Source organism: Carlito syrichta, unplaced genomic scaffold, assembly GCF_000164805.1.
Source record: "Carlito syrichta isolate Samal-C Ts95f unplaced genomic scaffold, Tarsius_syrichta-2.0.1 Scaffold308051, whole genome shotgun sequence".
Taxonomy (NCBI): domain Eukaryota; kingdom Metazoa; phylum Chordata; class Mammalia; order Primates; family Tarsiidae; genus Carlito; species Carlito syrichta.
This window is the reverse complement of record NW_007252147.1, coordinates 1,544,113-1,565,738: the sequence shown is the minus strand read 5'-3', so window position 1 is coordinate 1,565,738 and position 21,626 is coordinate 1,544,113. Positions and strand designations below refer to the sequence as shown.

At 36.8% G+C, this 21,626-nt stretch overlaps 1 protein-coding gene across 1 annotated transcript in view; it reads left to right on the top strand.

Annotated features, from left to right (window-relative positions):
• The window catches only part of LOC110596260 (collagen alpha-1(XXIV) chain-like), an 81,587-nt gene extending 61,020 nt beyond the window's left edge, over window positions 1-20,567 (top strand). Inside the window, exons 13-19 of the mRNA XM_021715928.1 lie at window positions 1,098-1,133; window positions 1,241-1,267; window positions 9,335-9,400; window positions 10,005-10,173; window positions 13,153-13,262; window positions 16,112-16,327; window positions 20,421-20,567. Coding sequence (XP_021571603.1) covers window positions 1,098-1,133; window positions 1,241-1,267; window positions 9,335-9,400; window positions 10,005-10,173; window positions 13,153-13,262; window positions 16,112-16,327; window positions 20,421-20,567 — 771 coding nt within the window. The remainder of the gene's footprint in view (window positions 1-1,097; window positions 1,134-1,240; window positions 1,268-9,334; window positions 9,401-10,004; window positions 10,174-13,152; window positions 13,263-16,111; window positions 16,328-20,420) is intronic.
• Window positions 20,568-21,626: the final 1,059 nt, after the last annotated feature.

The window sequence follows — 21,626 nt, the reverse complement described above, 5'->3', positions numbered from 1 at the left end:
TGGAGGCTGAGTAGTCCAAGATTAAGATACCAGCAGATTTGGTGTCTGGACATGGCTCTCTTTCTGATTTACAGAAGTACACTTTATTGTACACTAACAAAGCTGAGAAACAGATCATCTCTCTTGTGTCTCTTATTGTAAGGGCACTGAATCCCATTCATGAGGGCTCTACCCTCATGGCCTAATTACCTCCTATATAGGCCCTGTCTCCAAAAAACATTGCACTGGGAATTAGGGCTTCAGCATGAATTTTGGTGGAACATAAACATTCAGTCCATAGTACATGATTAGCACTGAACTAAGACGGTTGCTATGAGGGTGAAGAAGTCATATTTTGAAGAGATTTACAGGTGAACTCAACAGGATTGAGAACCAATGTATAAGTAGTTGAAGGAAAATGTGGTATCTAAGAGCACTGAAATTTCTATATTTACAATTGGCTGGTAGTCAGAAATAACAAGACAAACTTGCTTAGACAGTATGAACTGTTTAATAGTTTTCTTTCATTATTTATTTGTTTGTTTAATTGAGTCATGATCTTACTCTGTCATCCAGGCTACAGTGGCACAATCAGGGGTCACCTCAGCCTCAAACTCCTGGGCTCAAGTGATCCTTCCAACTCAGCTCCTGAGTGGCTGGAATTATAGGCATGCACCACCACAGCTGGCTAATTTTTTTTTTTTTTTTTTTTTTGTAGAGACGAGGTCTTGCTATGTTGCCTAGGCTGGTCTCAAACTCGTGGATCAAGCAGTGCTCCTGCCTCAGCCTCCCAAAGTGCTGGGATGACAGGCATGAACCACTGTGCCCAGCCAGTATGAACATTTTTTTAATGTTACATTTATAATAGTTTATTAAAATGAGTAAATTCGGCTTCTACTAATATCAGTAAAACAAGGAAGTAAATATCCAGCTTGTTTATGATTATGGATGATAGCTAAGTGCAAGAGCATATAACTTCAAAATACTAAAACAATTTTGAGTTGTATGACTTTCCTGACATGAAAAGACATTGACAGAGGTTGAATATTAGTTATCCTGTGTGTATCCAACCAAAAGCATAGTATATACATAGTGTGCTTTTCCTCCATTTCTTTCAGGGTCCTCAAGGTCCAAGAGGTCAACCAGGGCTTCCAGTAAGTATATTCACATTTATTTCTGTTTACCATTGATATTTATATGCTTGCCTGGTTTGGGATTTCTACTAAATAAATATATATTTTTTTAATTTGCTATGTTCTAGGGTCCACCCGGAGCACCAGGCCCAAGAGTAAGTTTCCTTGGTTTGGTTTTATTTTCTTTAATCACTACTATATCACTAGTGAAAGTTGCCTCTGTTACCTCTTCAAAGATGTCCCTTTTGCGTTCCTCTGTTCTTTTTGCTAACCTGATACAAGACTGACCTGACTACACTACTTTGAAATCAAAGCCTCAGATTTGGATTGGCATCTCCTATTTTCTTGGGTGGTTTTGAATATTAAATAAGAAGTAAAGACTCAGCATAGGGGCTTAAATTGAGATACCAGTAGCAATAAACATGTAATATGGGAGGAGTCTGAATGTAGAGATGAAAAATACCAAATGTAATGACTTCTCTTTTCTCTTGTGGAATTGTGTTCAAATCAGAACAGTGCCTTAGAATGGATGTGCCCAATTGCTCTGTACTTATGTAATATTTTAATAAAATAGAAATGTATATGCTCAAAAAAAAAGACTCAGCATAATGTAGGATGCATACTAAGTGCACAAAATATGCTAATTCCCTCCATTTCTTCCTATTTCTGGGTCCCAGAGTGAGACTCCAACTCAAAAAAAAAACATGTTCTCCTTTGCCAGTTACTCACTTCTTAGGTTTTACATATATCCTTCTCAGTTGCTGGTGGCTATAGAAACCTTCAGACTTCTCATATATTTGCTTGTTATTTGTAACCGCTACCCCAAAATATGCTGCCTCATCTTTGAGGCATTGCTTATGTGGCTTCTTCTATCCTCATGGCTTCTGATGTCCCAAGTTGGTTTCCCCTTCGCTTTGTATTGACTCTCGGATTCGGCAATCATTTTGTCTTCTTGTTTCCTCTGAAAGATCTCCATTTACCCCCCAACCCCACCCATACCCAACTCCTTCAGCCTCCTGGTCAACTGCAATGGTCCTTGGTCATGTTTCCTGTCTAAAAGAGATCCACTATTGGCTACACAATCCCAAATAACAGTCAGTCCTTTGCCTCCTAAGCCTTACTTTTTCCCACATGCTGCTCTGATGTCATTTAGATCTCTTAGAGTTCCAGGTGATGGTTCCCTGTGGTCTACTCTCAACAGATCAGGTACTCTTCATTTTCCTCAGTGTTTCACTGGGGCAAGAAATAACTTACAAGCAAAGTGCCACAAGGAATACAGCCCCTTTGAAAACAGGAGACCAGCCGGGTTCGGTGGCTCAGCCTGTAATCCCGCGCCTTTGGGAGGCTGAGGTGAGTGGATTGCCTGAGCCCACGGGTTCGAGACCCGCCTGGGCAGCAAGACCTCATCTCTACAATAAATCAAAAAATCAGCCGGGTGTGGTAGTGCGCACCTGTAGTTCCAGCTACTTGGAAGGCTGAGGCGGAAGGATCGCCGGAGCCCAGCAGGTCGAGGCTGCGGTGGCCAGGAGCGGCCACTGCACTCCAGTCTGGGCGACAGAGTGAGACCCCAACTCAAAAAAAAAAAAAAGAAGAAAACAGGAGACCCATTTCTCTACACTTTTTTAAAAATCACTTTCCCTTTATAACCATCCGCTGACAGGAACTGAAACCTTCACTATGTGAACATCAGTGGGAATGTCTTTCTTCCTAGCTCCAAATCATTCTCTGCTTCTCTGTTCTTCCTTTCCTCCTGGGACCTCACTATGTAGGGGTTACAAGTGTCCTTATCAATTGTCTACCCAACCTATAATGACATTGATATATCAAAACTGCCTTCCTATGAAAGAACAAGTTCTAAAGAATCATATATCATTGGCAAATTAGAGAAGTGCTTAGTGAAAATTTTCACATTTAATTGCCAAAATATGGGACACATATCCCTGTCTCACTTGGAAAATATATGTCTTCCTATACAGCCAATATGAGGTAGGACATGTGAGAGGTTTTTGCTCTGAGCAGAATGTGATAAGAATACAGATATACTTTAAGGAATTACTGGGAGGATTAAAAAGGGAAATATTAAAGGGGACCCAAAAACCCCAGAATTTGTTTATAGAAACTTATGTATTTATTCTTACATGTTTAAACTTCAGTCACCTTCAAAGTACTCTGTTTTATGCAATATACCCATCAAGATGCATTTTCCACTGCTCAAAACAATGTTTGAGCTCATCACTTTTGATGTCTTTTAGTGCTTCTGCCATTTTTTGTTTCACCCCTTCCACATCAGCAAAACGTTTACCTTTGAGACCTTTTTCCATAGGGTGAACAAAAAAATCACTGGGGGTGAAGCAGGTGAATAGGGAAGGTGGCGCATGGGGGTCATGCTGTTTTTAGCTAAAAACTGTTCAACACTAAATGTGTTGTTGTGGTAGAAGAACCAAGTCACCTGTTTGCCAAAACTCTGGACGTTTCTCCACAATTTGCAATGCAACCTTCTCAAAACTTTCAGGTAAAAACTGGTTGACCACTTGATCTGGAGGAACAAATTCTCAGTGTACTACAAGGGGCCTGCCTTCCAAAATATAATTCCTTTTTGGGGGGGAGGGTCCCCCTTCATGTATGTGCTTAACTCAATAAGTGTTTCTTTGTTTTCTTCTTTGCTTACTTTCTGTCCTCCTTCTAAACCGACTTCCATATATAAGGATGTCTTTTTGGAACTCACAGAGTCCATTGTAGGAAATTGGCAATGTAGCATTGAGAAGTAGCCTAGGCTTGGTGGTTCAAGCCTATAATCCTAGCACTTTGGAAGGCCGAGGTGAGAGGATTACCTGAGCCCACGGGCAACTTGGGGAGACCTCATCTCTACAATAAATCAAAAAATACAAAAAGACAAGTCACATTTCTTAGGAAATTTTGGTGGGAGTCTTCAAAACTAGACTATTTCACATGGAGAGAAACAAGGTCTATAATGGAATAGGATCATAGAATTAGAAGTTTTCTCAGTAATTATTCAGCAATTATTTCAGAATGTGAGTTATGATTCATTGGTGAGTGGATTATGAGACCAATTTAGTAAGTCTCATTCAGCATTCTTTTGAAATGAAATGGAATAGAAAAAAATGTAAAGTGATTGCTTTATAGGCATGGAGTTTCTTTTGAGGGTGATGAAAATGTCCCAAAATTACATAATAGTAATGATTGCACAACATTATGAATCTACTAAAAACAACTGAATTGTACATTTCAAAATGGTGAGTTTTGTCACTTTTCTTCATATTTTTCTACTTCTCAGTTTGGATAATGTCAATAAGCCTATCTTCAAGTTAACTAATGCTTTCTTCTACTTATTGAAATCTACCTATTGTGCCTGTCTAGTAAATTTTCATGTCAGTTATTGTACTTTTCATTTTCAAGACTTCTGTTTGATTCTATTTCCTATAATTTCTGTGCCTTTATTATATTTCCTATCTGGTAAGACATCTTTCTCATGCTTTCTTTTAGTCCTGTAGACATGGTTTTATTTAATTTTTTGAACTTACCTAAAATAGCTAAGCTAAAGCCTGTGTCAATTAAGTCCAACATCTGCAATATGTCTTGCAATATTTTGTTGAAAACAGAACATTTTAAGTAATATAAGATGGCAACCCTGAAAATCAGGTTCTTCCCCACAACCTAAATTTAGTGTTATTGCTCTTTGTTGTTGTTATTTGCGTGTTAAGTAAGTTTTATGAATTCTATAAAGTCTATATTCCTTGACATGTGTGAACACTGACAACTCTACTCAGTTAGCTTAGTGGTCAGCTAATTTTCCCAAGAGATTTTCTTTCTTTTTTGAGTTGGCTTCTCACTCTGTCGCCCAGAGTGGAGTGCAGTGGCACGCTCCCGGTCACTGCAGCTTTGAACTGGTGGGCTCCGGTGATCCTTCCGCCTCAGTTTTCCAAGTAGCTGGAACTACAGGCACACGCTACCATGCCTGGCTAATTTTTTATTTATTGTAGAGATGGATGGGTCTCGAACCCATGGGCTCAGGCAGTCTACTTGCCTTGGCCTCCCAAAGTGCTGGGATTACAGGCTGAGTCACTGAGCCCAACCCAAGAGAATTTCTTAAAGACCAGTACCAATAAGTCTTCCAGTTTTTTCCAATGAGGTATAGGTGCATGTTGGAGCACCACTTCAGTGCTCAGCCAGGTAATTGTCAATTATACCTTAGTCTTTACTTCCTACTGTCATAGAGCCTCAAGGACAGAAAGAGAGGAGAGTTTAGCATCTTCTCGGGTCTTTCCTCAGCATGCACACAGCCCTATGCCTTTACATGGATTCTGCATTTCCCAGGAATATGTCAGAACTTTTCAAAGTCTCTGTAGACATCTCATTACATTTCCTATAAGCTTTTTGGTTAGCTTATTGTTGGCTCCAGTTGTTATCCTCTGTTTCATGTAGCCAAAAATCAAACAATTCTTGCTCATAAACTTTAACAGTTTTCAAGGCTATTGCAGAACTGAGAAGATGGGCATGGAGGATGGGCAAGTTAAAACGCCACAAAACCCACTGCTTTTACCAAGATTAAGCTCTTTTTTAAAAAAAAATACTGCCCAGATTGCTTTAAGCATTTTTGCCAATTTCCATAATTCTAAAAAACTTGGTGACAATATTTGCCACTTTTCTCATTGCTTTCATGGATGAGAGAACTCTGGGAAGTCCTTATTCCACCACTTTTGCTGACTGTTTCCTAAATCTCTACTCTTGTATACAAATCTTTTTTTAAACATTCCATGTGATTAAATGGAAGAACATATAGAGCAATTATACTGCACATTAAAGTATAGTGATTGCTTCAAATTAAAGCACTGTGCAGCTGTTTGAGTGGCAAACTCAACTAGCCACTTCTATCACAGAACACCATTTTTACTTAACAGACTACCAATGATATTAAGACATGAATATTTTACAAATATTTTCTTGAAGATAAATGAAGCTCCTGTCAATTCAAGGAAAACAACTGTCAGAGTTTGATGCTAATAATAAATTTCAAGCTTTCAAGCCAAAATAAGAATTGAGGAAAACTTGTATGTATCACTATACATTTGACAGCTCCCCAGTCAGTACTTATATTTTTATAAGTGATGATGTTAACAAATGTAATTTTTGACATTGCATAATGAAATGTGTCACTGTTTAGAAGGTCTGTATAATACCACAAATCAATATTTTCTTAATTATCAATGCATGATGTTAAAATTGTGCATAGCTAAAAGATTTTATCAAAGTATAAGATCCATAGATCTTCATATAAAAGAATACAAAAAGTTCATTGATATGGGTTCAGTTTTCATATAGCAACTAACCTTTAAAAACGACTACTCATCAAGTCTTGGCATAGTATCAAAGAAGAAACTCTATAATTATCTGAAAAAGCCCACTTAAATACTTCTTTTTTTCCAATTGTATATATCTATGAGACCAGATTTTCTTCACGTGTTTCAACTAAAATAACATATCACAACCAATTGAATGCAAAAGCAAATATGAGAATTTAATTATCACCTATTAATCCAGACATTAAAGAGAAAGTGCTGGAGTGTAAAACAGGACCACCCTTTTTGCTAATTATTTTGGTTTGGAAAATAGTTATTTTTTATTAAGATATTTATATTAACATATAATGGGTTTGTTATTATTTTAAAGCAATTAACATATAAATAGTTTTCAAGTGTATGTCTTGGTTTATACTATGGTAAATATAAAAAATTATAACTCACATTTGAGGACTAAACTCTAACCTTTTGTCTCTTATCTAAATCCCTAAGAAGCTTGGGGAGTCACACCTGATAAGGACCCATCAGACAGGAATTTATCACCCTATTACCCTATATACTGACATTTGTTTACCAATCTGACTCTGGCATAATATCATATAACAGATAAAGAAGGAAATCAGGCCAGAGCAGTGGCTTACGCCTAGCCTATAATCCCAGCACTTTGGAAGACTAAGGCAAAAGGATTACGTGAGCCCAGATGTTTGAGACCAGCCTAGCCAACATAGTGAGACCTTGTCTTTCCAAAAAATCAAAAAATTAGCCAAGCATGTTGATGTATGCCTGTAGTCCCAGTGCTTGGGAGGCCCAGGAAGTCAAAGCAGCAGTAAGCTGTGGTCATGCTGTTGCATTCCAGCCTGGATGACAAAGTAAGGCCCCAACTAAAAAAAAAAAAAAAAAAAAGGAGGAGGAAGAGAAAGACTCTTAGGCTCTGGGCACTGCATCATGTAAGACACTTATCTATTCTCTCTGAAGTCTTCTACATATGGAATTTCATCTGCATATCAAGAAATATGGAGTTTTTCCACTTCCTTATCTCAACAAGACATCTCTACTGGTTTCCAAAACTTCTTAGGTAAAAGCCTACAAATTGCCAGTCAAGAAATCTTTGAATCCACCTATAGCCTGCAAGCCCCCACTTGGAAATGTCCCACTTTCTCAGGCTGAACCAATGAAAATCTGACATATATTGATTTATGGTCTTTTGTAACTTCTGCCTCCCTAAAATGTATATAACAAAACTGCAGTTCAACCACCCGATACATGCTCTCAAGACTTTTGGGGCTGAGTCCTGGGACTGGTCACTCACATTTGGCTCAGTATATTGGTCTGAATTTGGAATTTTTGCATTGACACATAGACAGAAGTTTTGTAAGGCCCTTAATAATATTTAAGAGTACAAAAGAATCTGATTCTGAAGAGTTGGAGAACCATTATGCCAGGTTTTCTGATTAAAACCACTAATCACCAAAGGGGACTAAGTAGAAAATTTAAAGGTGGCTATTGCTTAGCACTTAATTCAAGTTCCCATATTTTGTGTCAATATTTTTGCATGGCCCCTATCCAAAATCTGCCCATTCACACAAGAAAGATGGTCAGAATTATTTAATCGGAAGAGAACATTTTAGGCTAACCTTTTCATGATTAAACCATGCTCCTTCAGTCTCGTGACCTTTGCGCGGTTGGTGCTTCTTCCTGAAAAGTTCTTTTCAAGTCGCTCTTCGTGATTTCAGATCTCAGCTCAGATGTCACTACCTCATGGAAGACTCTTTACCCATCCCTTTCAGCCTCTTACCTTTTCCAGAGTTGATTGATTCCCTAATTTCTCTCATAGCTTCAGGCACTTTCCTTTCATAACCTATATCACAATTTGTAATTAGGTATTTCTGAGAAGATTTGATTAATGCCTATATCTCTCCTCTAAACTTAGAGTCCATAGGGCAAATTTCTTTTTTGCTTGTCATTTTATCCTCAGTGTGTATCAGTGTTTGGCAGTATACATATATGCAGAATGAGTCAATTCTTTTCCAATATGAAAACCACAGGTTGAAGCAAGGACGAGTGCATTTTATTGATTGTTCCATCATCTTAAATAGTTTTTTGAATTACTAACCATGAGTTATGAGAGATATGTTGAAAACAGTTTCCATTATATGGACCTCCAAGTAAAAAAGATATCTTAGTACAATCATTCTGAAAGAACTTAGATTGCTTGTTTCACTTATGCAGATGCCACTTCCCAGAGTCTTCTCCCAACTCATGCATCTTGGTTTCCAAGCTTTTTTTAAAATTATTATTACAAAAAAAGATTTTTACTAATGGTGAAGCTGAGTCTTTTTCTAAAAATATATTTTATTAAATGCACAGGGAGATTGAATTCATTCTGCATTATTTCTTTTGGGACTAATGGTAAATTTTCCAGCTCCAGAAATTGTTTTTAAGACCACAGAAGTATCAGATTAAACTAATGTGGTGACTACCTCAGGATAGTAGTATTTTATTCTATTTTCCTTCCAAGAATATAACTGTTAAAAATTACTACAGTTATTTATTCTTCACTTTACAATTTATTAACTGAGGGAATCGTATTTCATTCTCTTCCATTTGAGTAACTTTGTATGTGTGGTTTCATGTAGCAGAGACAAATAGTTTTTCATTTGAGGGCTCTAGAATTTGGTCCTATTTTAATTAAGAGACCTTTGAGATTTGGATGAAGGCAGCATATTGTCCTTTCAGATACTCAAGCAGTATTTGCAAATCTGTCCAACCATAAGAGTTACAAACCCCCTTCAGATAATAAGTCTAGTATACTTTAACAGCAGAGCTTTCAGAATTTACAGCCTTTACTTTAGAGCACTCAGTGTTGATCTTATTGCTGATCTCAAATGGTTTTGTTTTATACAGAAACAAATGGATATCAATGCTGCTATTCAAGCCTTGATTGAATCAAATACCACCTTACAGATGGAGGTAATATATCTGGTTTTATTTATATTGGCACTCTCAATATACAAATTAAACAGGGAAATGTTTCTGGAGGCCAAACTGTGGCATTATCTCTAAGATTATATTTTTTAAAAATTTAAAATATAAAACCATTTTCAAAGTAAAAGTAACTGACTTTAGTATAATTAAACAGAAATATATGCATAGGATATTTTGTAAGGAAAACATTTAAAACAAAAATGTAATATTGTTAAAGGATTTATTTATAAGGAATTAGATACTATTGAAGAAAATAGTTCAATGAAATTAGTTGTGTTTCTTAGAATAAAAAAAATCTATTATTTCTACTCCTTTGTTTAAATTCTAATAATTTAATGTATAATTTAAAACATACAGTAGGTATAGTAATTCTCAAGTCAGCTTGAAAACTAAATTTTTTTGAGTGTGAATTTGATCTCTTATTTAGAACCGAGGTTAGTAAAACAGTCATTTATATGCTTAAATATAAGCAGTTCTTTACCTCTTACTCCCAGTTTATACATGTAGTAGGAACACATTTTACCTCTGCCTCAATCCATGTTGGTCCTTAGGTTTTATTGCTTATGTGATTTTTATGATGACTTGGCAGAGTTACCAGAATACTGAAGTGACTTTAATTGACCACAGTGAAGAGATATTCAAAACTCTGAACTACCTTAGCAATTTATTGCACAGCATCAAGAATCCTCTGGGCACACGAGATAACCCAGCACGAATCTGCAAAGATTTGCTTAACTGTGAACACAAAGTATCAGATGGTAAGTTCTTGGTTTCCTAAAACTCTGATGTCTAATTTCATTTCATCATTTCAGTGTGTTTGAGATTTGCAACGCATTCATTCCAAATTATAGTAATTTTGATAAAACCCTGGAAGAAGCCATTTTAATGGCATCAAGAATAAAACACTTGGAGGAAAGCATGCTTCTGATGTCCCCACACCTCAAGCAATAGCATTTGCTTACATTGTATACTTGGAATATAGCACATTTTTGCTAAAATTAAAATAGAGAGCACTGATGTTGGGGTTAACAAACAGAAGAACCTGTCAGAACTTGGTAAGTCAGGAACGCCAAAGTTAACAACATCACGAAAGGTATCATGGAATCCTTTTACCGCACTTCCTAAAAATAAAGTTTTTATACAAAATGGAATTTAAATGCCCCATACTAGAATTGGTGACCATGAAAATGGAGTGCTTTGTCATTCTTGGAAGTTTCTCTTCCCTACATAGATGCCCCAAATTAATTAACCATAGGTGCAAAAATGAATTTAGAGTGGAAGCATCAAAGAACAGTTTGAAGCCAAGAGGAGCAGTCATCAGTTAAATAGGGGTACCTTGTCTGCTACAATATGTCATTTTTAATTCCTATTTGATGTATGTGCAATAATACCATTTTTTTGGTGAAAACTCTCATCTTAACACAATGACGCCTTTGGGAAAAAGTTGTGATTTGAAAAATGTTGATTTGAAAAATCTATATTGTGTTATTCTGTAAAGTAGATAGTAGTCATTTTAATTTTGCATATACACATATAACACTCACACACCATATTCTTGTCCAAAACATCTGCTTTCATTCTAGAAGTGCAATGAAAATATTCATTTTATTTATATTAATAAAATACTTAACTTCTGTAGCTATTTCCTGCCCAAAATTAATATAAAAACTAAAATGATGTTTACAATTGTGACTGTCTATAATAATTCTAAGCTTGATTTTTTCCCATATCTGAGGGCATAAAACTACAATTCTGTAGAACTGAAAGGAACAAAGACATTGTAAGACATACAAAATCAGTATGGAATTTAATTCAAGGTCTACCTTCATTATAGGATAAACAGTTAAGTTGTATGAATTGTGGAGTATCAGAAAGATCTTTGTGCCCCCAAAATACTTTCATCAGTAGGAAATGATAAGTGCTATAGGGAAAAATAAAACAGCAGGGAAGGGGGCATGCTAGGAAGTGGTGCAGAAGGTGCAATTTTAAATAGAATAGACAGATAAGACTTCTCTAAGAAGGTGACATTTGAGCCATATCAGAAGGAGGTAAGGGAGAATGCTACAAGAAATCTAGAGAAAGAGTTTTCCAGGCAGAAGAGTAAATACAAAAGTCCTAATCCTGGACGTGTACCTAACATGTCTAGGACTAGCAAAAAGTCCTGTGTGACTTTTGGAAGAGGTGCATGAAGGGGAGAGTCATAGGAAATTAAGTCAAAAATATATCAAGAAGCCACATTATATAGGACCCTCTAGACTACTAAAAAGTCTCTAGCTTTTACTCTGAATAGAATGGGAAGTCACTAGAAATTGTTGAGCAAAGAAATGGCATAATTTGACTCAGATTTTCAAAATATTACTCTGGCTAATGTATTGCAAATATAATGAGGAGCACGGGATAGAAGTAGGGAAACCACTGAAGAGGCTATTGAAATAATCCAGAAGAGATAATGATGAATTGGACTAGAGTTGGTCACAGGGGAAGTGGGGGGGGGGGGGGAAAGGTGAGATTCTTGAATGCGCTTTTAAGATAGAGCCAGCAGTTTTTGTTGATAGATTGCATATGGGCTGTGAGAGAAATAGAATGGTAAACAATGACTCTAATATTTTTTTGCTATAGGTAGGGTTCCTGTTAATAGAAATAGAGAAGATTTCGGGAGAAGCAGGTTTGGATAAAAGACCAGGAGTTTAGTTTGGGATATGGTTAGTATGAGATGTCTGTTAGATATTCAAATAAGAATGTCAAGTCAAGAGTTGACTATTCAAGTTTAAAGTCAAGAAAGAGGTCCTGGCTAAGGGCAAAAGTTATGAAATCATACACATATAAATAATATCTAATGCCTTGAGACTTTTTAAGAATACCTAGATAGTAGGTAAAGAAAGAAAAGAGAAGAAGTCAAAAACTGTGTCCTGGGACTGGTCAGTGTTTAGAGATCAGGAAGGTGAGGAGGAACTAGCAAAGAAAACTAAGAAAAGCTGTCACTGAGACAGGAGGAAAACTGGATGAATGTAGTATCCTGGAAACTAAGCAAAGAAAATGTTTGCTGGAGGGGGAGGAAGGGACCAACTGGGTCAATGTTAAGTAAGGTGAAGAAAGTTTGCATTTGATGTAGTAATGCAGAGATCATTGAAGACCTTCATCAAGAGTACTACCATCAGGAATGGTAGTAGTTAAAACCTTATCAGATTTTAAGAGAAAACTGTAGAGCTAGGAGCTCCAGGAATGAAGCAGGTAATTCAAACGACCTGGCAAAACTAATTTCTTAAAAGTTAGAAGTATAAAAGAGCTAACAAATAGTGGGGGACTTTCAAGCCAAGACATTGAAGAAGACTGCAGAGAAATGAACCCAATACTTGGAACTACTTTTGCCCTAGAACAGAAATATGCACATATACTACATTAACCTCAATTTTTCTATGAACTATAACTACAGACAATAAGCTCATCTTCTTATCTGTAGAATAAAGCAATAAATTCAGCCATTCTATCATTTTTATTAAAATTATGAAATCCCCTTAAATTGATAGGAAGACAGCATTTTTAGTATCAATTTTACATGATGCTTGCAGCTTTCATTCATTCACTAAATGTAAATATGTTTATAATCTCCTATTTTTTTTAACAAGTAAGACTGTGGAAATCCATGTATTTAAAGTGTTGTGATAACTTATAAGGGTGATTCAGACATATTTTAGCATGGCGCCTAAATTACTTTGCGTTTTACTGTAAATTAATAGGAAAATACTGGATTGATCCAAATCTCGGATGTCCTTCAGATGCTGTTGAGGTTTTCTGCAATTTCAGTGCTGGTGGCCAGACATGTTTACCTCCTGTTTCTGTGACAAAGGTATGTATTGAATTTTAGAACTTATGATGATATATTACAGAGTATCTGTGAACAATTTGTTTAAAATTCTGTCACTTCAAATAATTATAAATGTTAAGAATGAAAGCAAAGTATCATTCTCTGTCATATATGGAAAATAAGCTTTTTGGTTTTAAAAAAAATACCTAATCACAGTCAATTTTGACATTTTGATTGTGTTTATGATTGGCTTAGTTCAGCTTACTTAACTGATCATGTTTTTGAAATTCCTGTAAAATGGCTGGGCGCAGTGGCTCACACCTGTAATCCCAGCACTTTGGGAGGCCGAGGCAAGAGGACTGCCTGAGCCCAGGATTCAAGACCAGATTGGGTAACTTGGCAAGACTTCGTCTCTACAATAAATCAAAAAATTAGCTGAGAACGGTGGCATGTGCCTGTAGTTCCAACTACTTGGAAGGCTGAGGTGGAAAGACAGTCTAAGCCCAGCAGGTCAAGGCTGTGGTGACGGTGAGCGTGCTACTGCACTCCAGCCTGGGCAACAGTGAGACTCCAACTCAAAAAAAAAAAATTCCATTAAAAATTGTGTAATAGATGTTATGTTTTTATGAATAGACACACTAGAAAATTCCTAAACAACTGCAGTGTGTTATCCATAATCAGTTACCTAAAGTGTGCTGAAAATTACATCATCATTAAAAGAATTTTGTCACAAAATCTTGCTGTTTGTGATGACTGGGCACACAGTAACCTTTCTTAAATAAACACTGAGTGGTACTTAAGACGTTTTTAATGGAATAATTCCATAAACTAAATAATTAGAATAAATGCAAATTAGTTAACACTGGGCGTTATAACAAATATTTATAAAACCGACATCTTAGTCCTACCTATAACATATGCTTAACACACAACTGTATTCCTTTCTTTTTCTAATTAAACCAGCAATGAGCAAGAATTTTATTTGTATTGACAAGGAACTCAAACAGGTGCCTATTGTGTGTTTTGTCCACCATAAAGGGCAGCTGCTGAAATGTACAACCTTTTTAGCTACTTATTGTTGAACTGCCCTGAAATAGGTCCTCCTGAAACACCTCTCTTCATGAACCAGGTATTTTACACGTTCATCTCAAGAGGTATTTGCCATTATTACCCCCAAAATAGAGAAAGAAAGGCTTCTTCCATTCCTACGGGGAAGCCATGCACCTCTAATAAAGAGCAGCGTGATACTCCTACTTCTAAAATATCCACATAATCATCCTCACTCCCCTGGAAGTCAGCCCAGGACTATCACAGAAGGAAAGGGGCCGGGAGTGTGAGAGCTGAGCGAAGGAGACAGAAGCCTTCAGGAAGCTGCATGCTAGTTCTTTCCATGCCTGAATCAATTCTCCCAGTTCTCCTATCCTACCCAAATGTAAACACATTTACATTTAGTAAATGGAGAAAAGCTGCAGGCATTATGTAAAATTGATACTAAAAATGCTGTATGTCAGGAAGACGAGGAGGTTGTCAAAGAACCATAGACTTGGTCCTAAGATCTTTAGAGCGAGTCAAAAAATAAATGAAATTTTGTAAACATTTTGAAAGGACAATAGGCTTGGAGTCAGAGACCTGGGTTCTAGTTTCTACTCCTCTGCTAACCCAAGGGGTTGAAACTGTGAGCCACCGGAAGGCATGCTCTGTGCCAAGCACAACGCTAGGTCAATTACATTAGTCATTTCTAATCTTCTTTAACCCTGTCAGGTCGGTGTTATCCCCCATTTCACTGACAAGGAAACTAAGGCTCAGAAAGATGAAATATTTTGCAAGTTTCTGATTCTGATCTGTCAGATGAAGAAATTGAATGACAAACGCTAATGCGTCTTAGGATTATCCTTCCATGTTTTCATACTTATGCCTTTCTTTCGCCTTTCCTCTCTTTGTTATTTTGTTGTTGTCGCTGTTGCTGTTGTTTTTTTACATTTTTTCCTTCTCCATTACCTCATAGCTGATATTTTTCTAATTTTACATTCAGAGACTAGTATAAACTCTTCAGCAGAAAGCATTCCTGCTCGTTTACATTATAACCATACTCCTGCTTGAATAATGCCAACATAATAATAATGTCCAGAGCTACAGGAAAACCTGTTTTCTTGCCCAAGCCTGGAAAATGTGCAGACTTCTTAACTCTGATTTTGTCCCACATTGTTCACTTTATTAGTTAGTATTTGTTCATGCATTCATTCATTAATTCGTTCAGTAAACATTTACTGATTATTCACTGTGTGACTGAGATTGCATTAGGGGCTGGTAACACCAAGAATAAGATTCTGTCCCTGTCCTTTGAGGTTCTAATAGTTAAAATTATTCAACCAAATTATTATTATAACTTGTAACTTATTTATGGAAACACTCACAAAAAATCCCAAATGAAGGCATCAACAGAATTGCATATTTTTATGAAAAAGGTTATTAAAGCATTAACCAACAGCAAATTATTATTGCACTTTAGGTACCAGGAAAATTATTTTCCTTTTTAAATTATATGTAATAGCATGATGGTATAATGAATCCAGTTCATATAGGCTCAGAAGAGTCTACCGTTAACATCTTCCCAATGTCATTTTCAGTTGACATCTTGGCAGCCTGAAACCAGCCACAGTGGATAATGAAAGTATTTCTACTGCAGGAATCAGAAAATGCTATAACTTAGGAATTTTTTTTCCCCTCAAATGCCAATAGTTAAACATTTACCAGCACACCACTACTGACAGTTAAATCTTAAGAAAAGAGCTTTCTCAAGGCTGCCTTTCCAGGACATTCCTCAAGTTTCCCCAAACTGCAACCTTCTCAATTGCCACCTTATAACCTGCATGTTGTTTCTATGACATTAGTTGGAGTTTGGAGTGGGGAAAGTCCAGATGAACTTCCTTCATTTACTGAGCTCTGAAGCCACCCACATCATCACCATTCACTGTCTAAACGCCCCAAGGTGGACAAGGGCACAAGAAAGTGGCCCAGGATTGCTTGTTGGCTTCAAGGGATGGAATGGCCAGATTTTTAAAGAAAACACTCTACATGAACCAGAAGTGCTTTCAGATGACTGCAAGGTAAGGGAATGGCACCTTTAGAATTGTTCAATAGAGTTCAATATGATAAAACTATAAAATTTGAATGATTAGAGTAAGATTTTAATTACAAACCATAGAAGGATATTAAGTTTTAATATGTCTGATTTGTAACTATACATTTTTCAGGATCAATTATTTGTTTACATACTATCTTGACAACTTTTGTTATACCTTTTGGTCATTCATAGATTTTTATAAGCAAAATAGGTATTAATTAATGTTTATTCTCCATATCAAATAATTATATCATACCTGGTTGGATGGATGGATGGATAGATGGCCAGAGCATATGGACAAATAGATTTTTTTCATGTGTCTTCACTGCTGTCATTCTACATTTCATTACTGTGTGGAAGAGAAGATATAGAAGCAAGTCAGTTTTATTTTATATTGTCAGTTTCTGTACCTGATACCAAATGTAGGTATAATTACAGATTGACCCTATCAGTCAGTATTTGAATTGTAGCCCTTTTTTTTTCATTAAAATTAAACAATGGATGTTATGAAAAATTTATCACTTAAAAATATTGTTTCATTGAGCAGATGTAGGCAAACTACAGTCAACAGACCAAGTCTGGCCCACCACCTGTTTTTGTAAATAAATTTTATTGGAACACAGTCACACATTCATTTACTTATTATCTATGACTGTTATCACATTACAATGGCGGGGTTGCGTAGATGTGACAGCGCCTGTAGGACCTACAAAATCTAAAATACTTACTCTCTGACCCTTTAGAAAAGAATTTGCCAACCCCCATTGTATAGAACTGACCTCTTTATGTATACACATTAATTACTTTAGGTAGCTTGATCTCCTATCCTTGTGTACTATGAAGACTATAACTTAGCATCTCTTAACATTTCCAGGGTACTCTACTTTTTCATAACATTTTATTTCCAGAAAAATAGTGCTTGAAAAATCCTAGGCAAATGGTCAGAAGGATGTGGCTCTTATTCTCTTTATTCAAAGAAATCAATATCACTAACATATTCATCTAACTTTTAAAATCTTGCCCAGAAACACTCAGTAACTCGCTAGTACCTCTGAGACACAATCCAAACTTATCAACCATGTTCGGTGCTTACAACAATTAGACCCAACTTGCCTTTCCAACTTGAGCTTTCACTGGTGAACTACTCTGAACTATGGCCAAACTGATCTGTTGTAATAATAACAGGGATAAAAATATCAATAATTCCCACTACTATTTATCAGGGGTTTATTATGTGGCAAGTGGCCATGCATTATATACTTTATTTTATTTATCAAATTGCTTTATAAAGAAAATATTATTCACCCCATTTTATAGGTAAGAAAGTAAAGGCATGGAGGGGTTAAGTCATGCATGCTCAAAGTGATGAAGCTAATCAGAAGAGGAGTGAGAAACCAAACCCCAGCATGTAGACCTCCAAAGCTTCCCTGTACTGCTAGGGACTTTTGATTGAAATCTCTTTTTTTTTTATTTTTTTTGAGTCAGAGACTCACCCTGTTGCCCAGGCTGGAGTGTGGCGGCATGCTCATGGCTACCCTGGCATCAACCTGCTGGGCTCCAGCGATCCTTCCCCCTTAGCCTTTCAAGTAGCCAGAACTACAGGCACGTGCTACCATGCCCGGCTATTTTTTGATTTATTGTAGAGATGAGGTCTCACCAAGTTGCCCAGGCTGGTCTCGAACATGTAGGCTCAGGCAGTGCTCTCACCTCGGCCTCCCAAAGTGCTGGGATTACAGGCTGAGTCACCAAGCCAAGCCTTGATTGAAATCTTATTTAATCCTCACAAGCCTGTGAGGCAGGTTTTTATTATTCCCAATTTATATGTAGGGAAGATGATAATACCTGGATTTCTATCAAACTCTGTGCCAAGTTGAAATCTGTGCTTTTAACTTCCATGGTAGAATAATTTTCCCATCTGTTTTGGTTTGTTTGGTTTTTGTTGGGTTTTGTTTTGTTTCGTTTTGCTGCTGTGTGTGTGTATGTCTCTGTGTGTAACTTATGCCATTCCTTACTCTCAAATGCCCTTCTATACCTCACTAATCAAGAGGAAATTTTAAGGAAACATTAAAGCTCATCTGAATTCTAAGTTTTTCACTAAGCTCTCCCTGACTACTCCAGATAGAAATGAGGAAGTGGCTGGGTGCAGAGGTTCATACCTATAATCCCAGCACCTTGAGAGGCCGAGGCAGGATTGCTCGAATCCCAGGAGTTTGAGACCAGCCTGGGCAATATAGTGAGACTCCATCTCTAAAAAAATTAATTTAATTAAATTAGCTGGACATAGTGGCGTATGCTTATAGTCCCAGCCACTTATGATGCTGAAGTAGGAAGATTGCTGAGCCCAGGAGGTCAAGGCTGTAGTGAGTCATGGTCCCACTACTGCACCTCCAGCCTAAGAGACAGAGTGAGACCCTGTCTTAGGAAGGAAGGAGCTGGGTTCGGTGGTTCAGCCTGTCATCCCAACACTTTGGGAGACCAAGGTGAGTGGATTGCCTGAACCCGTGGGTTCGGGGCCAGCCGGGGCAACTTGGCAAGACCTCGTCTCTACAATAAAAAAATTAAAATTAAAATTAAAAAATGAAGGGTCTCAGAAAGGGAAGGAGCCAGAACCATTAAAAAATAAAAAAGTAAAAAAAAAAGAAAAATGAAGGAGAGAGGGAGGGAGAGAAGGGGGGAGGGCTTAATACTTATTATCTATATTATTTATATTGTACTTACCATATATGGTCTTGTATTGTGGTTATTTATGTTTTTCCTCTCTCCAGCAAGATTTATAAGCTGCTAGAATTCAGAAGCCAGACAAATTTATTCATCTTTAGGATTCAAGCACTTTAAGAAATTGAGGATTACATAGTTGAGTAAACTATGCCAAATGTATTTAGTGTTCAATAAATATTGCTTGAAAAAAATGAATGAATCTAACAGTCTTACACACAAAATTTAGGTATATTACTTTAGATGCAGTAACTTACCTTCAATGAGTTTCAATTGCCTTACCTTTAAAATGAAATTTGTAGCTTAAATTATCTTCAAAGTTACTTCGAATTTCAGAATTCATGAAATTTCTGTGAATGAATAAGTTAAATAAGTCCTGAATAAAAGCTGCACAAAACTACCCATTGTGTTTCCCTAATGTGTCTTGTTGCATCTTAATCATAGGACAATTTATGATATATTTTGCTCCACAGAATGTAAAAGAAACAAAATAACATATAATAATAAGAAGGCCTAGAAGGAAGAGAAGAAAGGAAAAACTATATAGAGAACCACAGAATGGAAAAAAGAAAAAAGAAACATAAAAGATGACTGTACGGGGGGGCACAGAGGTTTATTCCTGTAATCCCAGCACTTTGGGAGGCCAAGGCAGGAGGATTGCTTGAGTCCAAGAGTTCAAAACCAGCTGAGGCTGCATAGTAAGACCTCATTTCTACATAAATTAAAAAATTAGTTAGACATGGTGGTATGCGCCTGTAATCCCAGCTCCTCAGGGAGCTAAGACACCTCCTGAGCCCAGGAGGTTGAGGCTGCAGTAAGCTGTGATCAGGCCACTGTACTCCAACCTGGGCAACAGCATGAGACCACGACTCAAAAAAACAAAAAGATATTGAACCTAATTTTAGTATTAACAACCTTCTGACTGAGGCAATTCTGGTTACTTCCTACCTAAAGTACTGAGGATGAGAATGCTCATTCACTTTCATCCAAGAAAAATGCCCATCCTGAAGAATCAATCCCAAGTAAAGAAACACAGAGCAGATGGGAATCACTCATATTGGGAATATAGCAATCTCTTCATTCATATTTGGTCCAGCAATCCACAGACAACCGAAACAGAAGCCTGGCCTTAGGTGCTGCAAGTGAAGAATTAGAACACACAATGTCATTATAGAAACGAGAATAAGGTCATGTTTTCAGCTAATATTATTAATTGCTACCACTTATTGTGCATTGTTCTAGGCCCTTTCTAGTCATTGTCTCCAAACCTTAAACACTCTACATAGTTTATGAAGGGCACTGTCTGCTGAGAATGACTGCTAATGAAGTGCATATGAAAGCATTTTGTTCTCATTTTACAGATTCAAGATGGCAGCTGGCATAAGGCAACATTTCTTTTTCACACCCAGGAGCCTAATCAACTACCAGTTGTCGAAGTACAAAAACTTCCTCATCTCAAAACTGAACGGAAGTATTACATTGAAAGCAGTCCTGTGTGCTTTCTCTAAAGTCTCTGAATTAGTTCAGAATTCATGCTGTTGACCAGGTAATTGCTTCAGAGGGAAAAATGTAGACAGAAAAATACTGTCATTATGAAATGCATGGCTAGCATTGGCTAAATTTTAAAGAATCTCAGGAAGAATCGACTTCCTCCTAAGAAGGAGAAAAGGCATGTTTTAAAGGACTACAATTGATAAAGTATTTAATTCTTGTAAAAATTATATTGATCTCAGCTTTCTTAGCGAATTCCCTAGAGCTGAAAATGTATAAATATGGAATTCTTCAGGGTATCCTATATTTTGTGACTGTCTGAGAGCTAAGTACCCATTAGACAGCTGGAGATGCAGTGCGCCATGGAGCAATACTGGCTAATGCTCCCAAGTGTGCAGTGCTTCTGTCTAAAATGACAGCCACAGTCTAATGTCTTCTTTTCCAAAACACTAAGCTGTATTCAGGTCCCCCGTGGGCATATACATCTTAGCCGGTGGTACACTACCTCTTACGTGTTGCCTTTTTGTGTTGCTTGGTGCTCTTTTGAAAACAAGGTGCTTGTGGCTTTCATAGACTATTTTATTTCCTTTTTCTTCCTTGTTATTCTTTAAGAGTGTATGTACTGGTTACATCAAGATATGTTTTGGTTGTTAGTACTTATTTTAATTTGTTTGGTCACATACTTAATAACAAGTAAAACTATTTATGTGAAGTCCTTGTTTTATTTTAAGATTCTCTTTGTGCATACAGAATCAAAGCCAGCACATTGTAACCTGTGCTTGTACACAAGGGAATTGGAAGGTTTCTTTCTGTTGTCGTTTTATTTTTTTAATTGTTGTAAAAATTATTATAGGCCAGCTACATCCAGTAGTAGGTTGGGGTTAGAGATTGGGGATTGTGATATACTGTTGTAAAACGCCATGATCATCTGGAATGATACTTTGTGTATATATATTTTGTAAAGTTTTAATTCAGCAAATCTTTTGAAATTGCTGCTGTTTTAAATTATAAAAACTTTATATTTCTGCTTTATAGAAATTACACGTTTTTGTAGTGTTCATTGATTTTATTTCTCT